The sequence below is a fragment of the Centrocercus urophasianus genome, unplaced genomic scaffold, assembly GCF_019232065.1.
Source record: "Centrocercus urophasianus isolate 14NV4802_14NV808 unplaced genomic scaffold, USGS_Curo_1.0 seq_14, whole genome shotgun sequence".
Lineage (NCBI taxonomy): Eukaryota > Metazoa > Chordata > Aves > Galliformes > Phasianidae > Centrocercus > Centrocercus urophasianus.
The window spans coordinates 29,466,904-29,488,430 of NW_024884586.1; the positions used below are offsets into that span (position 1 = coordinate 29,466,904).

The window sequence follows — 21,527 nt, forward strand, 5'->3', positions numbered from 1 at the left end:
ACTTAGCACACTCAGAGAAAGGTAATTCAGCTGGCCTGGTTGCCTCTCGTCTTAGCAATCCTCAAAACTATCTGCACTGTGTCGAAAACAGAACTCTGCAAAAAAAATACCCACAAATCTGATGTGTAAGTCAAGTCCAAAACTTGCACTAAGAAGATACAATCTCCTCAGAACAGCTCTTCTGTGTTAGAAAATGAGTAGCTGAGGTTTGGACACTTACAACTACTTGCACGTACTTCAAAAATATTCCAGTATTTTAAAACTTCATTTTTATGCATTTCTGACTGAGATAATCCAGCTGTACACTTCATTTAAATGCTACTTATCTGCAAGTATCCAATCCCATGGAGGTTAATTTTTGCATTACTTCTATTAGGCTAGACATTTATTTCTTTAAAATGCTGTTCTCTAGGGAAGAGTTATTAGCACCTATAAATTGAGTGGCACACACAAACTCATTGGCTAGTAATAACAGTGGAAATGCAGGCTACATTCTTACTGTGAGTGGATGTTGCCACTGGCTTTCCAATTAAGACAGAATGGGAAGGACACACAGACAAAACCAGCAGAGAAATAATCAGTTTGTCACTAAAAAAGAAAGTTTGTGACTAAACACAAACTAACCGTGCCATAAGCTTTCTGCTTCTGATGCTAACTGACAAAAAAGAGAATGGATAGAAGTGCAAGATATACATTAACTGTACAGACACTCACTCAAATCTGTCAGCTAAAAACTGGCAGAAACATAACACAAAAAGCACAATAAAACATCCAAAGATCTGATGAAATTATTTCATTATATTTTTTCAGAAGTTGTAGCTGTGCAATATACAATCAATATAACAACAACAAACAAGCCAGAAATTGCACCTCTACAGGTCATTCAAGTTGCAGTCACTGAAACTAACATTTCATTTGCATTACAATTGGTATGAATTTTTGCATACTCAGAACAGCAGAGTCCACTTTCGGGGCATCCCGCTTTGAATCATAATACGGTCTGGGTTGAAAAGGACCACAATGATGATCTAGTTTCAACCTCCCTGCTATGTGCAGGGCTGCCAACCACTAGACCAGGCTGCCCAGAGCCACAGGGCATTGACGGGCATTCTCTTTGGATATCATTTTCAATCTGCTATTTCCTTGCAGTAGTCATTAACTACTTGATCAATTTGATTAAAACTGCTAAGAAGACATCTTTGAAGACTTAGAATCTGTTGGCATTCAGGTCACACAGCCATTCATACTTCTCACTACTGTTTCACACATCCTTATATTTTGCATCCTCCTTCATTTTTTGTCATTTTTAGACTTAACTTTCAAACTTTGAGGACACAAACAACACTTGTCTAGTCTGCACATCTCAGTATAATGAGATTGTGGTCTATGGTCATGTTTATACACTGTCTATGGTTACACATATGACATGATAATACAAGTAAAATACTTTTCTGCATGCACCTTCATGCACCATCCTCATCTCCTTCTTTCATATTCAAAACAATTCCTTCATAGATCATTTTTTTATTCACAATTTTGTCATCCTTCCATTTGATGAGGAAATCTATTTCCTAATTACCTTCATCTCTAGGTATTTGTCTCAAATTCTTCTTTCTTGCAATTCTAATCATGCAATCTCTGTAAGCTGTATTCCCATTGCCCAGCCCCATGTACTGTCTCCATCTTTCAAGTTCTTATGTCAGATCATCTATTCATAATCATTTCCATAGGTTTATAATCTCAATCTAACTACACTTTTCTTCTCCATTTGTATTTACATCCTTCTAAACTCAGTAAAAAGTCAGCCCGTAAGCTTTAGAATTGAGTAATATGTATTGCAAGTAACGTATCTAGTATTTAACAGTTAAAGAAGAATGAATTCATGATTAGCACATTATAGTCACCACCAGAGTACCAATCCTAATATTTCATTTAACCCGAAGCTGAGAAAATACAAAGGAAAGGTAGTTTCAACATGGAGTAAAATTCTCAAGACTTTAATTAAGAATATATCTCTTCAAAATTGTGTTATCTGTCTTACAGGAGCATCTACATGCTAGATCTATAAAAGAACTGGAGAAGAAATTCTAGTGTTGGCACTGAAGACTTCCTGAGCAGGGGCCATAAGCTCAGAGGCCATAACCTTCTCTCTCACCAAAGTACTATAACCACTGCTCTATACAGATGAGCATGTACTCTCCCTGTGATGATGAGGACATTTTATGAAACGAAGAGCAATTTCAGCAGTGAACCAAGTGCACCTATTACAAAATGTCCTCAGTTCCAACGACTAGAATGACATTCTTGTAAGAGGCAGTAGATGTGGCCTCAAAACTGGAAAACACTCATTTCTTAGATGACTGATATAACTACTGAGTTAACTCCTGTTGTATTTGTGTGGGAACTGATCCAGTAAACATGCTTTCAAAGCTCTATGCACTGCCACCTTACAAGTAAGATGAGTAAAGAAACACCAGCCTCTGCTCAACAGATAGACAGAGGCATGAGCAAGAGGCATGAGAAAATGTATTATCGCAACAGATTTCCTAAGGAGCTTCTAAGGAGAAAGATAATGGTGGAAAATGCATTCAAAGATGGAAAATTTAAAAAGGATTGAAGGCACGGTTCAGTAATACACAAAAATGATTATAGAAAGATCTCTAATGATTGTAAATACTCTTTGAAAGGTCAGTATGTCATTTGTTCAAAAAATTTTTAAACGACTGTATGTGTGAAGTACCAAAAGACATCAATGGCAGAAATCCTGTAATTTTCTACCTGTCAAAAGAAGCATCTACCATTTCAGATACAACAATCAAATGTCATGCTACAGCTTCCATTTTAGTAAATGACTTCAGTATGACTTCAGGATGATTTAAAAGGCATCAGAGTCACAATAATTCAGGAAATACCCCACAACTATGAAGTTTCAAGCTGTAAGCCCAGCAATGTTGCAGGTATTTCTTGCCCCTTAATTGGTGGCCTGGTTAAGCCCAGTAAAGAGAAAACACAACTGTTTTCTTAGAAATCAGAATTATAACAAAAGGAAAGGAATTTCCAAAAGGTATATGAAAGACAGTAAAAACGTGGGCTATTGTTTTTTGTGTCTTTTTCCTATCGCTGTCTCTCATCCAGACAAACTGAATAAAAATCTCAATATCAAGCACCTCTATGAAAGTTTTATTAATAAATCATCCGTTCTGATGCTTATGTATGTATATATATATATATATATATGTGCATATTTGCTTAGCATATCACAGTAGAACAGTGTATTGGTGTTACAGTGTATATGTGATCACAACACTGACGGTATGTAGAATCTGAGAGCCTTTGATTCCACTGCTAGGAAAGAGAGCATCTTCTGATGATTGCCTAGAAATACCTTTTAGAACAAAAGCCAGAGAATGCATTTCTAAATAGCATGATGGACCATCTCAGGTTAAATTACAAACCATTGTTAGAAATACATGTACAGCTGCATCCCTGGCAGTTTCAATTGTTAGCAAAATCATCTAAGAAGTCAATACATATTGATATGATTGTGGAGAGTACAAGCCAGGCATTTGAAAAACAGTTTAGGCAAGCAGTAGCCAAAGTACCGCTCAATTTTTAACTGGAAAATGAAAGTCTTCTATCCAGAGATACTTGTTTGTAGGCTTAATGGACACCTACAAGAGGCTGCTTTTTTTGACTGCACACACAATGTATAAAAGAGATTAACGATGTTTTAAGAAAAGCTACGTAAGATGGCACCTTCTTGTTTATATCTACCCCCCTCAGCAAATTTAGAAGCCCACTTCTTTGCAAGGAAAAATAACAGTGCAATATTGTCAACAGTCAAACAAGCTCCCAGGATATTAAAGACCAAAGGGAGAAAAAAAAAAAAAGAGAGAGGCACAATAAATGGCAGATTTTGTAGGATTTTAAGCTTCTAGATTCCTGGGTCTGAAAAGGGGTTCAAACCCTGCAGAATTGCTACAATCTGAGGTATTTAGAACGAAGAAAGCAACAATTTTATTAGGCAGATTCTTCCTTGTAAATTTCAATTTCTGACATAAAGAAGTGAAGGACAATTGCCTCCAGAAAAAGATAACAAGTACAGATTAAAACCTAAGGTTACAACCTTAGTAGAATTTGACAAAACCCAACCATCATACTTGTTGAAATGGAAGGTTTTTTTTTCCAGAAAATCTCACTCTGAAAGAGATTGTTCAGTGGTTGTCAAATCAGCTGAAGTCATACTGAGTCACAACAATTTGTATTTTTTGTTGCCTGTTAGAATTAAGGATCTAAGTTGGGATGCTATTGATCTAGTGTTGGAAGCCCTGCAACTAGCTGCGTTTTCTATGTAGGTGGGAGATCAGTATCAACTGGCCACACTGAGAGGAATACTTAAAGTTCTGTTCTACTTTGAAAAGTGAGTGTGGAAGTAGCACCTACTTAATGCACTTCAGTGGTTCCCGCATCTATTTTGCACGGTATACAAAGATTGTTTTTCCCAATTGTAACTTCTATTAACTCATGTCAACTTATTTCTCAAAGTCAGCCTAGATTCTTTTCTGTTTCTTAAATACTACCAATATTGAAAACTGGCACATAAATATTTTGCTCTGTGCATTACACAGATATGCTGTAAATGAAAGCAGTGTCTGCATACAGAATTGCAGTTTACCCACGTCACCAATGATTTATAAAGCAGAATTCAGTTTATGCCTCTCATATCCAGTGCAAGATTTTCAGGTTAAAGAGAAGAAACAAAAAATTACAATGCTTGACACTACTGAAAAGGTGAATAATTTTACAGTTTTCTAAGGTGATTTTTACCCCCAGAGAAATCATTTTCTCAGTATTGGTGACAGCACTTTTGTAAAACATAACAATCTATTTCCTTACTCATAAAACAGAACATAAAACTCAAAGGACCCACCGTAATATTTTTAAAGTTCTAAGTTGCCTTTCATGAAGATATCTTAAAACTTTGGAAGGGACTCAGTGATAATTATCAAAACCCAGTAAATTTAAAAAGTAAAGCATTAATATGACAAACTACCTAATAAAGTAGATATATTGTTAAAATTAAATCAGTATTAAAAGTAAGTAACAGACAACAGAATTTAAGTAAGCATAACATGCAGTATCTAGCATCCTTAATGAAAATCCTTCTCAATACAAACTGTAACTGCCAAAGGGTTCTCTGACAATTTCTGAGGCATATATCTTCATGATTAAAATACAGAAATAAATAATAGATAAATCCATACAAATTAATCTCATCATTCTAGGTTTTGAAAATTGTTTTTAATGCATTTATTCGCATAATTCTTTAAATGAATGTAATTAAAACTCCATGCTATTTTTTATGCTACTAAAAAGTTCAATATATTTTAATGAATTGAAAATTTTGGGGTAAATTATAACATACATTTTTGCCATTTAGAAGCTTTTTTAAGAGTACTAATTTTACAGTTAAAGGTGATTAATTCCAGTATAGATAACTATAGTTAAATGATGAAAAGGGCAAGCATTATCTAGGCATATTTGGAGCCACTGAGTGCTTCTGAGTCAGTGTATTGCTTTCTGCCTAGTTTATCACCACATTATACATTGGAAGGCATTGACTTTATCTGGATTTTTATAAGAATCTTTATTTTTACTGTGTAAGCACTTGCAAAGTTACTAAATTATTGCAAGAAATTGTAATTGATGCTTACATTTTCATTGGAAAACCCAGTACTGTCCTTCTAGGACTATCCTTGATGTATTATTTTTTTATCTTGTTCCATCAGATCTTAAAGCTAACTAAATTCTTCAGTGGTTTATAACATCTTCTGCGAAGAAAAAGCTGTGATTCATCAGAGCAGACAAAGCGAGGCTTTAATCCATTCCTGTAACCATATTGCCAAGTCTATATTGTTTACATTGCGTCTCAATTAAGAGACAGGCAGGACACCTGGTACTTCTTTATCTAAGTCCCACGGGCTGCCAGATGACTCAAAATCCATAACAGGTGCTAAAGCAGTGTGAGTGTAGCACCATTAACACAAACTGGAATTAGATAAAATTTGGACCATGCTTAACCACTTAAAACACTCAATTATGAAATGAAAAATGTAACCACTCTGTACCAAGCTCCTCTAGAAAAGGCACATAAAAGATGCGTAGAATTAAACTGCAACTGTAATGGACTTACCATAAATCTCACATTCAGTATAAGTATTCTCTTGAATCGAACTACATAACAACTATATAAAAAGTCATTGTTTTAAGGCAGCCATATCAAAATATTTTGAGATTACACTTATTAAACTGAATAGATTCTAATTCTGATCAATCACTCAAGCAAAAAAAATGACAACACTGATTCCCAGATTTTTAGCAATTTCCAAGGTAAGATGAAAAAATTCAGAATTAATAATATTTATTGAATTCTTCTACTCTGTATAGCCTAACAGTTATTTTATTCTAAGGACTTCGGCAAACAAAAGCATCTTAAGGAATGATCTTAAAACAACAAGGTTCAAGTGAAAAAAAAGATAAAAGGTACTGCCTTTTACTGAAAATCCCATTTTGATCTTTTTTTCAACACTTTTTCAGCTAAGGTGACTGAACTAAGTATTAAACTGACAGAACACACCTCGTGAGTGAAAAAAAATGAATATCAGAAATTTTACAGCGGGCAATTACTTAAGAACTATCTGTATCTAAATGTGCAGTAATCAAATTAAGTTTCTATTTAATATTGTAATTATCAAGAACACAATATAGTGATTTTATTACCAGAGTAAGCAGTAACAAAGTACAGTAAACCGTCATTCAAGACAGTGTCATAGCATCTATGATAAGCAGCATATTGGCTTGAACTAATGCACTATATGCCTCTAGGGAATGTCAGGCTCAGAGACTGGGTTTTAACATCAGAATCTATCCATTAATCTTGACTTAAATATAATCTTCTCTGCAGTAAGAGGAAGAACGGGCATTCAATGAATTATCTGTTTGAAATATAGCAGCAGCTGATTAACACAAACATATAGAAGAAAGTCTCAGTTTTGCTACCATTTATTGTGTACAAAATTTACAAACCCTGAACTGCAATTTAGCATGAACAACAGTGTCATCAAATGACTAACAGTACTGGAAGGAAAAATACCTCAGGATTGCAACAGATTACTCATTAAATTTACTTGTGATGCAGTCAGAAGACTAATTACAGCATTTAAAAACATCCCCACTAGCCTATGTTGTGGTAACAGGCTATGGAGGTGAAAATAAAACAGTGAAGGTACAGTGCTGCAGCTCTCATGTAGTAAGAATTTCCAGTTCACCTTCCAGGGAGGATTTGTCTTACTAACATTGCCCAGACAAGAATCAATGAAACTTGATGGTGTGTTGTGTTAATTATTTTGCAGATGATCACAGTTACCCAGTTTCAGGACTCCTTTGGAAGCAGGTTCCCCGAGGCAGACTGAATGGCTCACAAAGTGCTTCCAATGTGGCACTGCTGTGTTACAGACGAGTGGCAGGAGAAGCAATGACGCGACCAGCCAAAGGGCTGAAGTTTAAGGATGCTGTCCCAAATGTGCCAGGGAGAGATGTCCAGCCATTTCAACCATTGCTTCAGCCTACAAATAATACATAGGCCAGAGGAAAGTGCTGCCACATGCACTGACTCCAGATTTGGAGAGAGGGGCTTATCCCTATTCCAACACTCAGCACTGTATTGGTCTGAACTCCAGCAATTTACATTCATGCATGTAAAAATACAAAAGCAAAACTGGCTCTGCTTCAAGTACTTGATGAATGCTGAAGTCCACTGTTCTCATATACTCAAAAGTTTAGATTTCTATCTTAAGTACCTCTGCATATACAGATTTATTAGTTGATGAGATAAATAGTTATGAAAACACCTTTCAGAAAGACTTTGCCGAAAACTGCAAAAATTGAAGATATAAAATGATATTAAACATTGTCCAGTAAAAAGACTACAGATATAGACATAAATTAATTTGCAATTCCACACTACACAGTAACAGGGACAATTCTCAAAAGAGAAATTCCGTCTTTAATTCCAATCTACACTTGAATAATCATTACAACTACCTAGAAAACATTTTATCTTCACTGTGGGCTGCTGCAGTGGATACAAGATAATCTACTTGTAAGCCTCTTTAGATGGTAGCAAAGTCTTCTGCAATTTTTAGAACTAGAAGACTGGCAAAGGCATTCAAATGATGAAAACAAAAACGAATTTTCAGTTACTTCCCTCTTCCTTTATTTTGAATAGCAATTAGTAAATCAGCCCTTTCTCCCTCCTCCCTAGTGCAGTCAAGCTGTTGAGAGCAGTTTGCAACACTACAATGGTACTATTGTGAATGCAGTCTGGGCTTCCTTCCCACAGAGAGTTAAATGGGCAGTTCCTGCTGCCCATGATTGGTGTCCAGTGAAACAATACTTAAGAGCCAGGTTTTATCAGTTCAACGCCAAAGGAGTGAAGCCAGGGAACCCAAGCCTTCATATCATGCTGAACCATATGCCAACCCTGCTGGCCCCAATAGTTTATCACTAAGAATCAGGAACCATCATGTCCCCTGTGAAATTTCAGTTCACATACCTTCTGTGAAATACAAGGCTTTGCTGAAAACTGACCTTTTTCCACAATTGGCACGAACAGATGGATGGTAACTATGGTTTGGCAAGCAGAAATTAAAAGATTTTCTAATACCCTTCACTCTTCTATGTTCAGAAGAAGCAGCATTCTGAAGGAAATAGATACATTTGTGACCCAAAGATCTATTCAGGTGCAGCTAATCAGCAATTACACTATTTTTTCTAACGTCTAGAAAGTATATTGTGATTACTTTGATTGGCCGGGCCATGATTAGGACTCATGTTCTTTGGACTACCATATGGTAATTCCAATTACTGTAATACTAACTTTTAATCCTTGCTTTATGCTGGTTTATTACATTGTTAGTTTTTTTTTTCCTACTAAATCTGTGGCACATCCAGAATACATTATATACACATATCCTTTATTTTATTTTATTTTGTAATTTTGACTTCTTTAGTTAGTGAATATAGTCACATGAAGTTTATTCCAGCTAGATATTTTCACATATTTACGGGTATTATATAAAACCCCTTACTCAATAAAAGACAACAGACTTGTTGGAGACATTTTAGAGAGCAAAGACAACTAACGAACTTGTTTCTATTTTCTCCTTGTTTTTTGTTTGGTACCTATCATCATCTTCTCCCTCTGTTGGCACTGGAACAATGCCCCACCTGTCATGATTATCATATATAGAATGATGTAGGAACAGTTTGTCACTATCTTATTCAGCTCACCCTAAAATTCTATCTCACAGACACTAGTATTTGTCAGTTTTGCTTGTTACCAATAATCTCCCACATTTCCCACCAATTTAAACAAGAGAATCAATATGCAATAGTACATACTTATTATTTTATAGATACAGCTTTCAGAGTTTTAGCATACAAAACTTTTAAGCAATTTCTCCGTTATTAGGGCTGAATTCATGACCAGTAAAGGATTACATCAACAAACAGTGCTCTTTTTTGCAAAATAAAAGCAAGGTTTAAGTAGTGTTGTTGTTGTTGTTAATTCTTTACTTTAAATCCTAGAAATATCAGAAATAAAATGTTTACTATTTCCTCCTTTTATTCTCAGACATCTGAGAGCTATCAAAGGAATCTATATGAATTTTAACACCTTAAGAGGGCAAGAGTCTTAACATTTTAACAATAGGCTTTTGTTACCCAAAACGTTTAATTAATTAATAAGGTTAAGTAGGTATTAACAAAAAAACCTGTCATTTTGTGTTATGTACAAAGCAATTACTCTGCATATGATTGAACTAGTTTATTTTTTCGATTCCAGTTTAAGGAATACGCATTCTTTTTCCTACCATTTTTTTTTTTTTTTTTAAGAGGGATATGCAAGACCTCTAAAATGCATTTTATGACGAAAGAGTGTTTGTTCTACTAATTTTTCATTTACAATATACCCCAAACATCCAACCTGAAAAAGACACATTAACAAAGAACTTCCCTCCTTCAAGCCATCTGTACTGACAGATCTAAATTCAGAAATTCTAGCAGGCTGAGAAAGCACTTCACTGCCTTTCACGGTAGCCCACCAACATCCTTTTATTCTAAATCATAATGCCACCCGAATAAGCCTACTCACATTTTATACAAAAATCAAGACTTTTTTTTTTTTTTAAACAGAAAACAATACATCTCCCCTGTCCCTTCAGATGGCTAAATTCAATTAATGAAAGAACGTAGATGTAAAAAGCCCTATATTTTTTCTGAACAATACAAAAATATCTGAGTCTCTCTCAAACTGTCTCCCCATCAACAGAACATCTTTACAATCATTAGCAGAACACTGTGTTAGCGGGATGAATCAGTTTTGCATTATTTTATATTTTGCTCTTTGCTCTTTTACTACTTTCAAGAGAGTCTCATGCACTCATTTGGGAAGAATAAATAATAAAGATGCTACTAACTCAAAATCAAATTATGATATCTTGATGTGATGACAACAACAGTATTTACCCTTAAACCCAGGTGCTTGAGCTATAGCTCTTAACAGGCACTGCTAGTGTCCTGGCTAGGTTCTGTCAACAGCCCAAGAGGAGAAAGAGAAAAGAGCTACTGGGGTAGAGAAGGCAAGTTCTGTGGGACCAGAAGCAGTAAAATTACTAAAGAAAATATGTTTACCTGAACAGATACAAATCCAGAACTGCTGCTAGAGAAAAGCATACCATGTTTTGCAAAAAAATTTAAAAAAAATAATCAGTGTCTACGCATGAAAATACACTACACTGTAACACAGAAGCAGAGCCCTCAAGCTTTCAGTTTCTATTCACTGCTAGTATTAGAGATGCATTATTCAGAAGAAAAGGAGCAGTGGAGAAAACCAACTGAAATGATGTGTGTGTCTACATGAAAATGCAGAAGAAACAGCAGCTTTGTACACACATCTGCAAGAATCACTCCAGCAGTTATTTCAAGTGTCTGTATGATAAAAACTAAGGCAAGAGTTTAAAAACCTATCAATCACAAATGTCGGTTCAATCAGTTGTCTCTAGTGGCTAAAATCAAAGGCATTTAAAGTGATGCTTTGGAATTATTCATAGCAAAACAGAACTATTCTTTCAACAGGTAACTAATAAATGACAGCTGAAAACAGGCTTGCACTACCCCTGAGGTCCAATTGTTACTCAGAACACTATTGCTCCCTGGTGTTGCATTTTAAGTCTAATTGCACGATCAAGCCAATAAATTGGACTCAGGGGACAAAAAAACACTACAAAAGTACCTACTCTGACAAAACCAGAGGTTGCAAGAAAATGCACTTCAAATAGAAGAGAGGCAAGACAAGACGAACGAAGGAGAGGTATCAAAGCTTGAAAGACAGTCATTAACACTGACAGATTACCGTAATTCTGGCTGTCAAGGTGATCGATTTAAGCAGCATATGTCAATCAATACTTGCCTCATTTACTGTGGAACATTAGATATATAGTCAGGTAAGGTATTCCTATGATAGGATTCAAACAATACTTAATGAACATAAGTAACTTATGCTTTGGAATCTTCACTGGTTTTTTATTTGGTCCTTTTTTGATGGAGAAAACTTCAATGTGATTTTATTACCCATACAAAAGTTACTTTGTGTGGCTCTCATTACATTGCCATTATGTATACAATTCCTTTATGGGAGATATTCAAACTACACCAATTTTCAGTATAGCATACTACAGCACTAATCCTGAACATGAACATTCTTAAACACATCATTTACTTATGGACTGCTCATTTTGCCTGTGTTCATTAATTGTTTGCCATTTTGAGTACTTTCACTATCCATGGTTTACAAGAAACCAAATCCTGCAGATATTTCTGGGATTTTTCTTACAACAGTTTCTTCTTGTTCAAATATGCTTGTGGCATCAAAGGAACAAATGTTAATTAAATGCATTACTTCAGGGAAAAAAAACCCACAAAGGTGGTATAAAAAATTACTATCATTACATATCTACAAATTGTCACACACACACATGCATGACTCTACATAGAGATGAATTTTCCTCTTTTATTTTGCAAAGAGAAACTGTCATCCTATTCCTTGAAACTTAAATAACAGAACAGTCTACAAAAACAATCTGATATTTACAGATATCTGGGAAACCCTCAGTTGTTCTTGTTTTACTGTTGTATGCATGCCTTTAATTAATGACATTTTGAATTAAGAAGATCAAAAGAATTGTCAGCAGAACTAGGACTTGAGAAAATTGAAAAACAGAGCATGTCAAAGTAGAATGAATATATATGATAATAATGATAATAATTTTCTTTACCTTGTGATTCTTGTTTAAACTTGAAAAAAATGTCCACTGCTAAACAGTAAAATAGATTCTAGAAATAACTCTATTTTCTCCTGGCAGAGACAGCAGGGGTCATATGACGAACTCATGCATGGCTCTTATTTGAACTTACATCAAACAAGGCTTCAATAGTATGACTCAGGGGTGGGATAAATATTCACCGAAATCCTGAAATGTTCAATTATTTGTTGTAAAAGTATACAGAAACACTGGCCAAAGTAAGTGCCTTCTAATTTCTAATATCTAAGTTTCTGTATTAGTAAGAAACTTCCAAAATCTTCACAAATCCTACACAAAACCATGTCAGTCAAATATATGCTTAATTAAATGAGGCCAGACAATGTGAAACATGCACTTTGCTAACTGTAAGTAATTAGTAATTAGACTTTTTTTTTTTTTTTAAAATATAAATGGTGTCTGAAATTCTATCTTGTGGCTAACAATTATCAAGCACACACAACAAATAAATATGCTTCTGTTTCAAATAAAACCCTTTTTTGGGGCATCTGAGTACTTCACATCAAGCAAGAAAGCTCCTTCTGTACCACGAGTTTTTAACACAGAAGAAACTTTTAAGAACCCCCTCAAACATACTATTTTATTTGAAAAGTAGTGATTGCCTTGTCAGATATTATATGAAGTCAATATTTTTAATCTCTGGAAGACAACTCCCTAAGAAGGCTAGCTGCAATACATCAAACACCAACTCTTTAGGAATACAATGTCAAAAAAGATGAGAGGATGTAAATTTTCCAATTTTGATAACAAAAAAAATACTTAAATCCTTTCAATTATGATTTGTTTTACAATATTCTGTAGACTGAATAATTAAAACAGCATTATAATTTTGGTATTTAAGTTCGCCATTAAATAAGGAAAAAAAAATCAAAATAATTGATGAATTCTTTGCTGATGAATTCTATTCTGGTAAAATACACGGCAGATTATTAATAAAGAAGTGAAAATTATGGTATGATCATTGTGGGTAAAATTATCTATATTCCAGATTTGTAAAAGTTCAACAAATTTTAGGTTTAAAAGATACTAAATAGGATTTCTTAATGTGTGCTGTTAAGTAGCATCCTTATGGGGAGGAATATTGCAAAAGAAAGCAAGCATTATGGTGCCTGAGCTGCAGACAAATCTCACTCCAGATAATTTGGAATACTTGTTAGCACTCCAAAATTTGTGTACAGTGTGTAACACAGTAAGAGAGTAGATTTTTCAGATTTCACTCCTATGAAGTTTCAGTATTTTTCCTGATCTGTTGTATGATAAACACAATTTTAACTACTTGGATCACTGGACAATTCCACATAAAAAACATTATCTTTGTGTACACTTTGCCAGCTGACTGACTTCAGGAAGTTCAAGTACAAGTCTAAATATTTCATATATACATGACACGTATGTCTCAAAATATTTCATTTTGACCAATTTCCTACACTGTAACTTCTAAATTCAGAATTTAACAACATGCTTTGATATTGAAGCCATTAATAAAAACAATCCTATCAGAAATTTTCACAGAAATCAGTAAATAAAAAATATTCAATTATCCCCTAAATGATGGGCTTCTTATTCTACATGATAGTGAGAGTGGTTTTTCTCTACATCCAGTACCATTACTACACCTGCAGTTATAAATCTCAGCAGTATTTCCAGCTTGCATGCAGTTGGTGTGTATTCATGAGATACACATGCATTTCCTAATGCAATGAGAAGAAACACACAGATGAAAAGGGGTACTGCTGTTTCATTAGCATGACAATGCAAGTATTTTGAGCGTATCATCTGTTACATGTGGGCATACATGCTGCCTATTGATGAAGGAGTTAAACAAAAGTAAGGTCACTGAAAGAAAACGAGGGACTGAAGAACTCTTGAAGGAAAAACTAAAGCAAATCCCACAAATTAACAAGAAGCTCAATCCATAACAGCAGTTCTCTCTTCATGCCGCAACAGCGATGAAAACGGCAAGCATCAAAGTCAAAGCAAGACATCTGCCATGCCTGTGCGATGGCTGTTAATATACTAATTTTAAATCTTAAAATACTACCATGCTGACACATTATTACAGTATTCTGAGCACAGAACAAAAACAGAGCAGATGAAACCTTTAAAAATCATCAACAAAATCAAATCTTTTAAGCTATTTAAGTTTGCTACCAGAAGTGTCAAAATAACATCAGAAACAGGAAGGTGAATGACTGAGTACATCAGCGTCAGGGAGTTACTTCAGATCACACATTCTCAAAGTTGGAGCAGACTATAAAAAGGAGATGAGGAGAATTTCCTGTATCCATGCAACCATTATTATAGTATTCACACGTGCTACCCATTGCCACATTATGATTAACAGACTAGAGCAATAAAGGAAAAGCTGCAATCAGATTACATGAAGAGGAATGAATATCTCTGCTGATTACAAATGACAGCTGATTTTTTTTTTTTTTTTCAGTCAGGTGCATATTTAGAAAATGCACCAACTCAAAGGACAGATAAAGCCTCCTTGGAAGTAGCAGAGCCCATTTCAATGCTACTTTCTTACATGCTTTCAAATCAACACACAACTAGCTTAATCAAGAGTTTACCGTGACCCATTTTCATTACAAAGATCTACAACACAATGTAAATATTCCTCAAGTACACATAAGCACAGATCTACATATCAACTCTACACATAGTCAGAAAATTTCCACCAAATATTCTACAGCACAGTGAAATTAACTACAGCCTTGCAGGATTAGAGACAACCACACTAGTTTTGAAATTCCCTGTTTATGATGGCCTTTACTATGTTAGTAAAAGGAGAATCAATGCACAAGTGCAGGATTTGAATTCTTAATGTATTCAACAGAAGTCTCAAGTATTATTGTTCCCCTAAGACCCACATTAAATTGAATTTCATCACAGTTGCTACAAAATTAACAGCACAGGTCCAATATATTAGACACTCATAGACAAATAAAAATTAATTTCAAGCAGATCAGATAGGAAGTCTTGTTCACTGACACCATTATGCTCCTGGACATGTGGGAGGCCTTGATTATCAGCTTCAGTTTTTGAGATGGATTTCTGTTTTTGGTGTGCTTCTGAAAAATGTCTTTTCTGTTCCTATTTCCCTCCCCTCTTCAGAAATATTGTTTACACCACTCTGAGTCCTCTTTTTATTTGTTCAGTAAGTTCTGTCTTCCACAAGAGTCATCAAGCCTAGAGAGGTCTACACAAATACCATTTAACCACAGATCATAAAATCCTCCTGTCCCCACGCCCTTCAGTTTACAACAAACTTGAAAGCTAGGAGAGCCATAGCTAAAATATGCCAGAGGAAAAGAGTGGGGGACACCAAGGACAATTCTCAACATCTTTGATTCCCTTCTATTGCAAAAACAAACTGGATTCAATTTTCAAATCTTCCTAGCTAGGAGATCATGTCTGTGTTATGGAAAACTCCTACTTATCCTTGCCATTCTTATCTGAGGGAAATTCTTTCTAGACCTCAAATATGATAATAGGTTGAACACCTAAAGCATTGAAATGACATATTTCTTCAAGAGTTTTTAAGCCATAGAGAAGGTGGCAAATTTTTGAAGTTTATTTATCTATTTATTTTCTGTTGCCTATTGAATTAATTGAGTCCACTCAGGCCAAAGAAGTTTGTAGAATTTTTTTTTCAAATCTCACTCCAAACCAACAGCTTTTAAAGAAGACCTCATGCCTCACATTAATTTTTGAAGTACTATGCAAAGCCCTGAGTACAATACTCCAAGTCAGGTAGAAAAACAATTCTAATGACTACTTATTAACAAATCCACTCTTTAAAATCAGTGCCCAATCAACCAATGCTTAGTGAACAAAGCATTAGTTAACGAAGTCAACAAAGCCTACCAAGTAATAATATCTAATATTATAGCTAGTTAATTCTTTTCACAGTTACCACGCTGAACATATTAAGGAGCACAAACTCACCAACCAATACTATCTAGTACCAAATATAGTTATCACAATAACCATGTTAAGGGGCACATATAAACAGTTTTATGGAAGCAATGTCATAAATGACATGCAATGAATTGATAAAAGTATATTTTAAAAAGTACTGAGAATCAAATTGTAAGTGAACATACAGTAAAAACAGCTCTTAGGACCTGGCCAATTCCTGGATACTGAGATGGCAAACTATGTCTGAGGAATTTATAAAAACTTGTATATTCTATACAGAATCTGAAACACAGATGTTTTTGTGGGTGTATTTTTCAGCACTGAAAGTTTGCTATTTCAAAGTAAATTTTTTTCCAATTGCTCATCACTATATATCAATATAATGCTATAAGCCATCACTTTTCATGGTATAATGATGATAATACATTTTAAATTCTTTGATTAAGCTACTTGAGTAATGACGAAAAGATCGGACCTTTCTGAGCATGGAAATACCATGAATCAACATCTGTCATCTACAGAAATGGCACAAACGTCATTTACTGTTATCACACCAAACACCATCCATCACTCATCTTTAAATCCACTTCATCATATCCAAAGGGAGAACAAATCCAAAACTCCATGAGTACTAACAGCCTTAAAAAATAGTATTCTAACAGTATATCACATGAAAAATACAAATATATACAGCTTGGGTAGAAATTAGGCACAGAATCTATTTGGATCAAAATTCAAATTTACCTTTCAATTTATGAAAACAAAAAATAGTACATTCTTGCTGACACAAGTAACAGGTATAGAACAGAAAAGAACTCAGTCCTAAGAAGGGGAGAAGCAGAAGAGATTGACTTACCTTACGTTTTTTAATTTCTGATTGGTAAATCTGTTCTCCTTAGAGAAGCCCTTTCAAAATACTACAATTTCAGTTACAACCAAAAAATGAGATAGCCTTTTCTGACATCTTCACAATGACACTAACTTTGACAACGTTATATTCTGAGCTAAACAACAAAATCTCTAGGAGAAAAATGAACTAATTACACATTTTGAAGGAAAGCAGCATTGGAATAGAAAATACAGATAAGTAATTTTAATACTGGGGAAATACTTACTATCTTTAAGTAGAAAAAGATTAGGAACACCAGGAATTTGTTGCTTTAGGAAGGCTAAAACCACTAAATGGTCATGACAATAATTAAGACAAAGTGATAAGAACTTACACCATGTTATAAAATATCAGAAAGAAATGACTTTTTAGGGCTGACTCTATTATTTGCTTATTTGAAAAAGCTGTTCTTTTTCAGTGCTTTGCTATGCTTTCTATGGCAATGACACCGCAATAAATTGAAAACAATATCCTTAAATCTGACAAAAATAAAAGAGGACATAAAATGTGAAGATCATAGCAGTAGAACTGCAGGGAAACATATATGCCTTGGGAACCACATGTGTGAAAGGATACAAGTTTTGGTATAAAGGGATTAACGATTTCAACGCACGGCTTGCATTTATAGCTGTTGCACGAACCATAATAGGAAGAATTTTTCCATTCACAATAGCACCATCAAAGAGTGGACCAAAAAATGGGACCTGAATAAAAAATTAAGAAATTCAACATAAAGCAAGATGTAAGCTATAACAATTACCAATCAACAGTAACAATAGAGTGCCCAAGGGTATAATTTTTTTCTCCTCATTCTTAGATAATCAGACCAGTTATTGTGCTCCATGACAGAGCTTTTCTCTTAAGGAAATATACAGCCATATAACTGCTTGATATCCCTGGTAACAGATAAAGTATTTTAAGAAAATTAAGCAACCATTTTAATACTATATCTCATCAAAGCTTATTTTCAAAATTTGCTGCCAAAAATCCAAAGAATAGTTATGCATATGATGTTTATGAGGTTGCAATGCCAGATGACAATACTGTAGGCAGTCTTCTTTTTCCTTTTTAACATTCAAGCCCTTCACTATTCCCCGTAATATAACATGCTGTGCTTAAGCTAGTAAAGAAAACAATACACTTATTAATTCAAATACAAGGAACCTTGTGATAATAAGACCATATACTGGGTATCATTTCATACCTATAATCAGAGGTAGTTATCACATGGATGAATTCCTATGTCCCTATTCTGTTATATCTCAATTAATTTTAGCACTTTTAAGAAAGTGCTTCAATATATGAAGCACAGAAACTTATGGTGAGTGACATCATATAGAGAAATTTTGCAGTACAAACATTCATGATGACTTTTACTCAGTCAGCATTCACTATCTTAAACCACTGACAGCCCAGACATTCGATGAACAGAAATTAGAAAGGATATGTGTTCATATGCCTAGGAGTTGAATGGTCTTTGCTTGGCTGAATTTATTTTCAAGTTCCTATGCTGAGTCCAGGAGAAGATGAAAATTGGCTTTGAGAAAGAAGAAAGGGGAATATGAAATGGATGGAAAAGCTCGAGCAGGCTATGATTTAATGGCCACAATCACATATCAATTTGATACAGAAAATTTCAAAGATTATCTTAGAATTTAAATAATTAAGCAGAACATTGCAGCTTTCTTTGCAGTTTACAATGCCAGCAGATTTGCTTGATAGAATCATGCCTCTGCAGGTTCAAGTTACTTGTTTTGCTATGCACTGTTCTGAGTTCTCCCATTTCCTCCTACCACTGCAATTGTCAAAGCTGAAGACAGATCACCTTGTTGAATCAGTTTATTACACCAAAGCCCTGCATACAAAATAGAACTTAGTTCATGAACTTCGAACATAAGGAAGAATATACGTTCTCTCCGCCCTGTGCGTATGCTCAATCAATTTTCACTGTTCCCTGGGTATAAAGCACATAAAGGAAACACATAACCAGCCACCTGCCTTACCTCAGGCTTCTTCATGATCTGGATACTAAACATATGGTTTTTCATGGGATAGATAACAATAAGAACATCACCAAATTCTGTTGGAATTATTCCTCTTCTATAATCTCGAGTATGCTCTGACCAAACAATGTGTACTTCATCGTTTCCTAAATGTCTCAGCTGGAAAAGCAGAAATAAAAGAGCATCAGTTTAAATATCTTCTGTATCCATACAGCTATACTAAATGTTCTTATTTCAATAGGAAAAAAAAAACAACCACGAAAAAGAACGAAAGAGGAATAAAATAAATTACACTACAGTTCTCTCGTGTTTTCAGTTACAGTATTGGTTTTTGCTATGGATTTTTACACATTTCTGCCAATTACTATTTAAATTAACAATAGAGACTAATAAAAGCTAAAATTTTGTTCATTTTATCTCAAGAATGCCAAGTAATTCAACCGGATTTGCCAAAACGGTTTCAAGACTGCCATCATTGACAGGCAGTAAATTAACTACTAAATTCCATATGAATTTTAAAAAGAGAGAGACAAACATCTGTTTAAAAGGCATCAATCTGAGCAGTCTTTTAACCTCATCATTCTAGCTAAATTCTAAACTGCCCACCACAATTTTTTCCTCCTTGTGCATCACCAGATATAGCTGACAATTTTCTTTATCCACAGTTCTCAGTTTGTTTGCACGGCTTTGGCCAACCAATCAATTGCCTTGATGCTATTCAAAGGACAGCACTGTGAATGGCTCTTAACAAGTAACATGCTGATACAAATCTGAGCACTTCCAAGTTGTTGTTTTGTATAAAAAGTCAACAAGTTTCTGTTTTCGTTTTTTTTACAATATAACTGCATTTTAAATAAAAGGAAAACATACACAGTCATCAGAGAAATATCATTCCAAATATTTGCTTGTTTCTCTTATAGTCTCCTGGAACACTATTTTTGTCTTACCTGAAGGCCATAAGTTGAAGGCCATTATATTGGTCATAAGTAGCAGTCTTCACAAAAAAAAATCAAAAAAGAAAAAAAACCCATGCTTCTGTTCTTCTCTACTGGCTTTGCATTGTAGCAGACTGAAAACTGATACATTATTATTACAATAAAAGCTTTTTCTTCAGTTTCAGACTGGGCAAAGATGTGATAATCAGTGGCATCAGTGCCATGCCTCCTGTGATGCTCAATAAACCATTTGTTTTACCTGGATCAGATCATACATATACGTAAAGAACCATGAGTGTAATTTCTTTTAAGAGAGCTATTTTTGCCTCTTTTGTAGATGTCTGTTACTTTGAACTGCACTTAGATGTTATTGTGCCAACCATAAACCTAGACCAAGAGAAGACTTGGTTACAACAGCATTCAGGATGTTGAGTTTTATTTGACTACATGAGAAAAAAAAACATGCAGCAACCTGAACTACTGATACGGAACACAAGAACATCAGCTGCAGAAATTTTGGATGACATGTTTACAATGACACATTGCAGAAGACAACTAACTGTGGAACTCTTAGGAGGGCCTAAATATCTTCGAAGTTCCAAAGTGAAGTGACAGTCAAACAATGCATCAAAATATGACAATGACATAAGGGCATGTGGAACTGCCAGGCCCACACTCAGAAGCAGGTGAAAAGTTAGGAAGGATGAAACAGACTTATCAAAGAGAAATTAAGAGGCTCAGATAGAAAATCCTGTGAAATATGAAACAACAGTGTGATCCTAGATTGGGGTATGCTCAGTCACCTGGTACACCATTAATGTGTAGAACACCCATCACTGACACACTCATCACTGCTCAGTACCATTCTTAATTTCATCAATATTGAACTATTAATTAGAAGATGACTTTACTTATCATCTTCGGACTCAGAGACAATAAACTCGCACTGTTACATTTCAAATAATGGATAGAGACAAACTACATGCCAAATAAACAGCTTTAAAACCCTAAACATATTGAGTTTAGATAGTAGAGTTTCTGGCTGTCCCTGAGTTTCATTTATCAAAGGTTGCCCCTGCGTATTTGTAACTAGAATTTAGAGCTAATCAGATATGACAACAATTCTTGCATTTCTGGGATAGCTACTGAGATGGAGCATCACTACTGATGAATACTTGCAAATCAGAATGGTACAGATTCTGGAGAGTGATAAAGCATGATAAAAGTCTATTGTGCAGTTATTTCACAAAGACTACTGATAAAGAGCACATAATTTAGGACGCCAAGTGTACTGAAGCGATCAGTGATTTTTCTTTCCATTTTGGAAATTTGC

The 21,527-nt window shown here is 34.7% G+C and overlaps 1 protein-coding gene across 7 annotated transcripts in view; it reads right to left on the reverse strand.

Annotated features, from left to right (window-relative positions):
* RALGAPA1 (Ral GTPase activating protein catalytic subunit alpha 1) overlaps positions 1 to 21,527 on the reverse strand; it is a 113,267-nt gene that overhangs the window by 11,265 nt on the left and 80,475 nt on the right. For 5 of the 7 annotated variants that reach the window (XM_042814610.1, XM_042814612.1, XM_042814615.1 and 2 more), the window contains 2 exons: positions 19,260 to 19,418; positions 17,833 to 17,960 (listed from right to left, as the gene is read on the reverse strand). In XM_042814610.1, the coding sequence (XP_042670544.1) occupies positions 17,833 to 17,960; positions 19,260 to 19,418 (287 nt within the window). Of the gene's footprint in view, positions 1 to 17,832; positions 17,961 to 18,001; positions 18,794 to 19,259; positions 19,419 to 20,206; positions 20,454 to 21,527 lie in introns of those variants that run through there. The other 2 variants (XM_042814613.1, XR_006168152.1) reach the window with 2 other exon arrangements.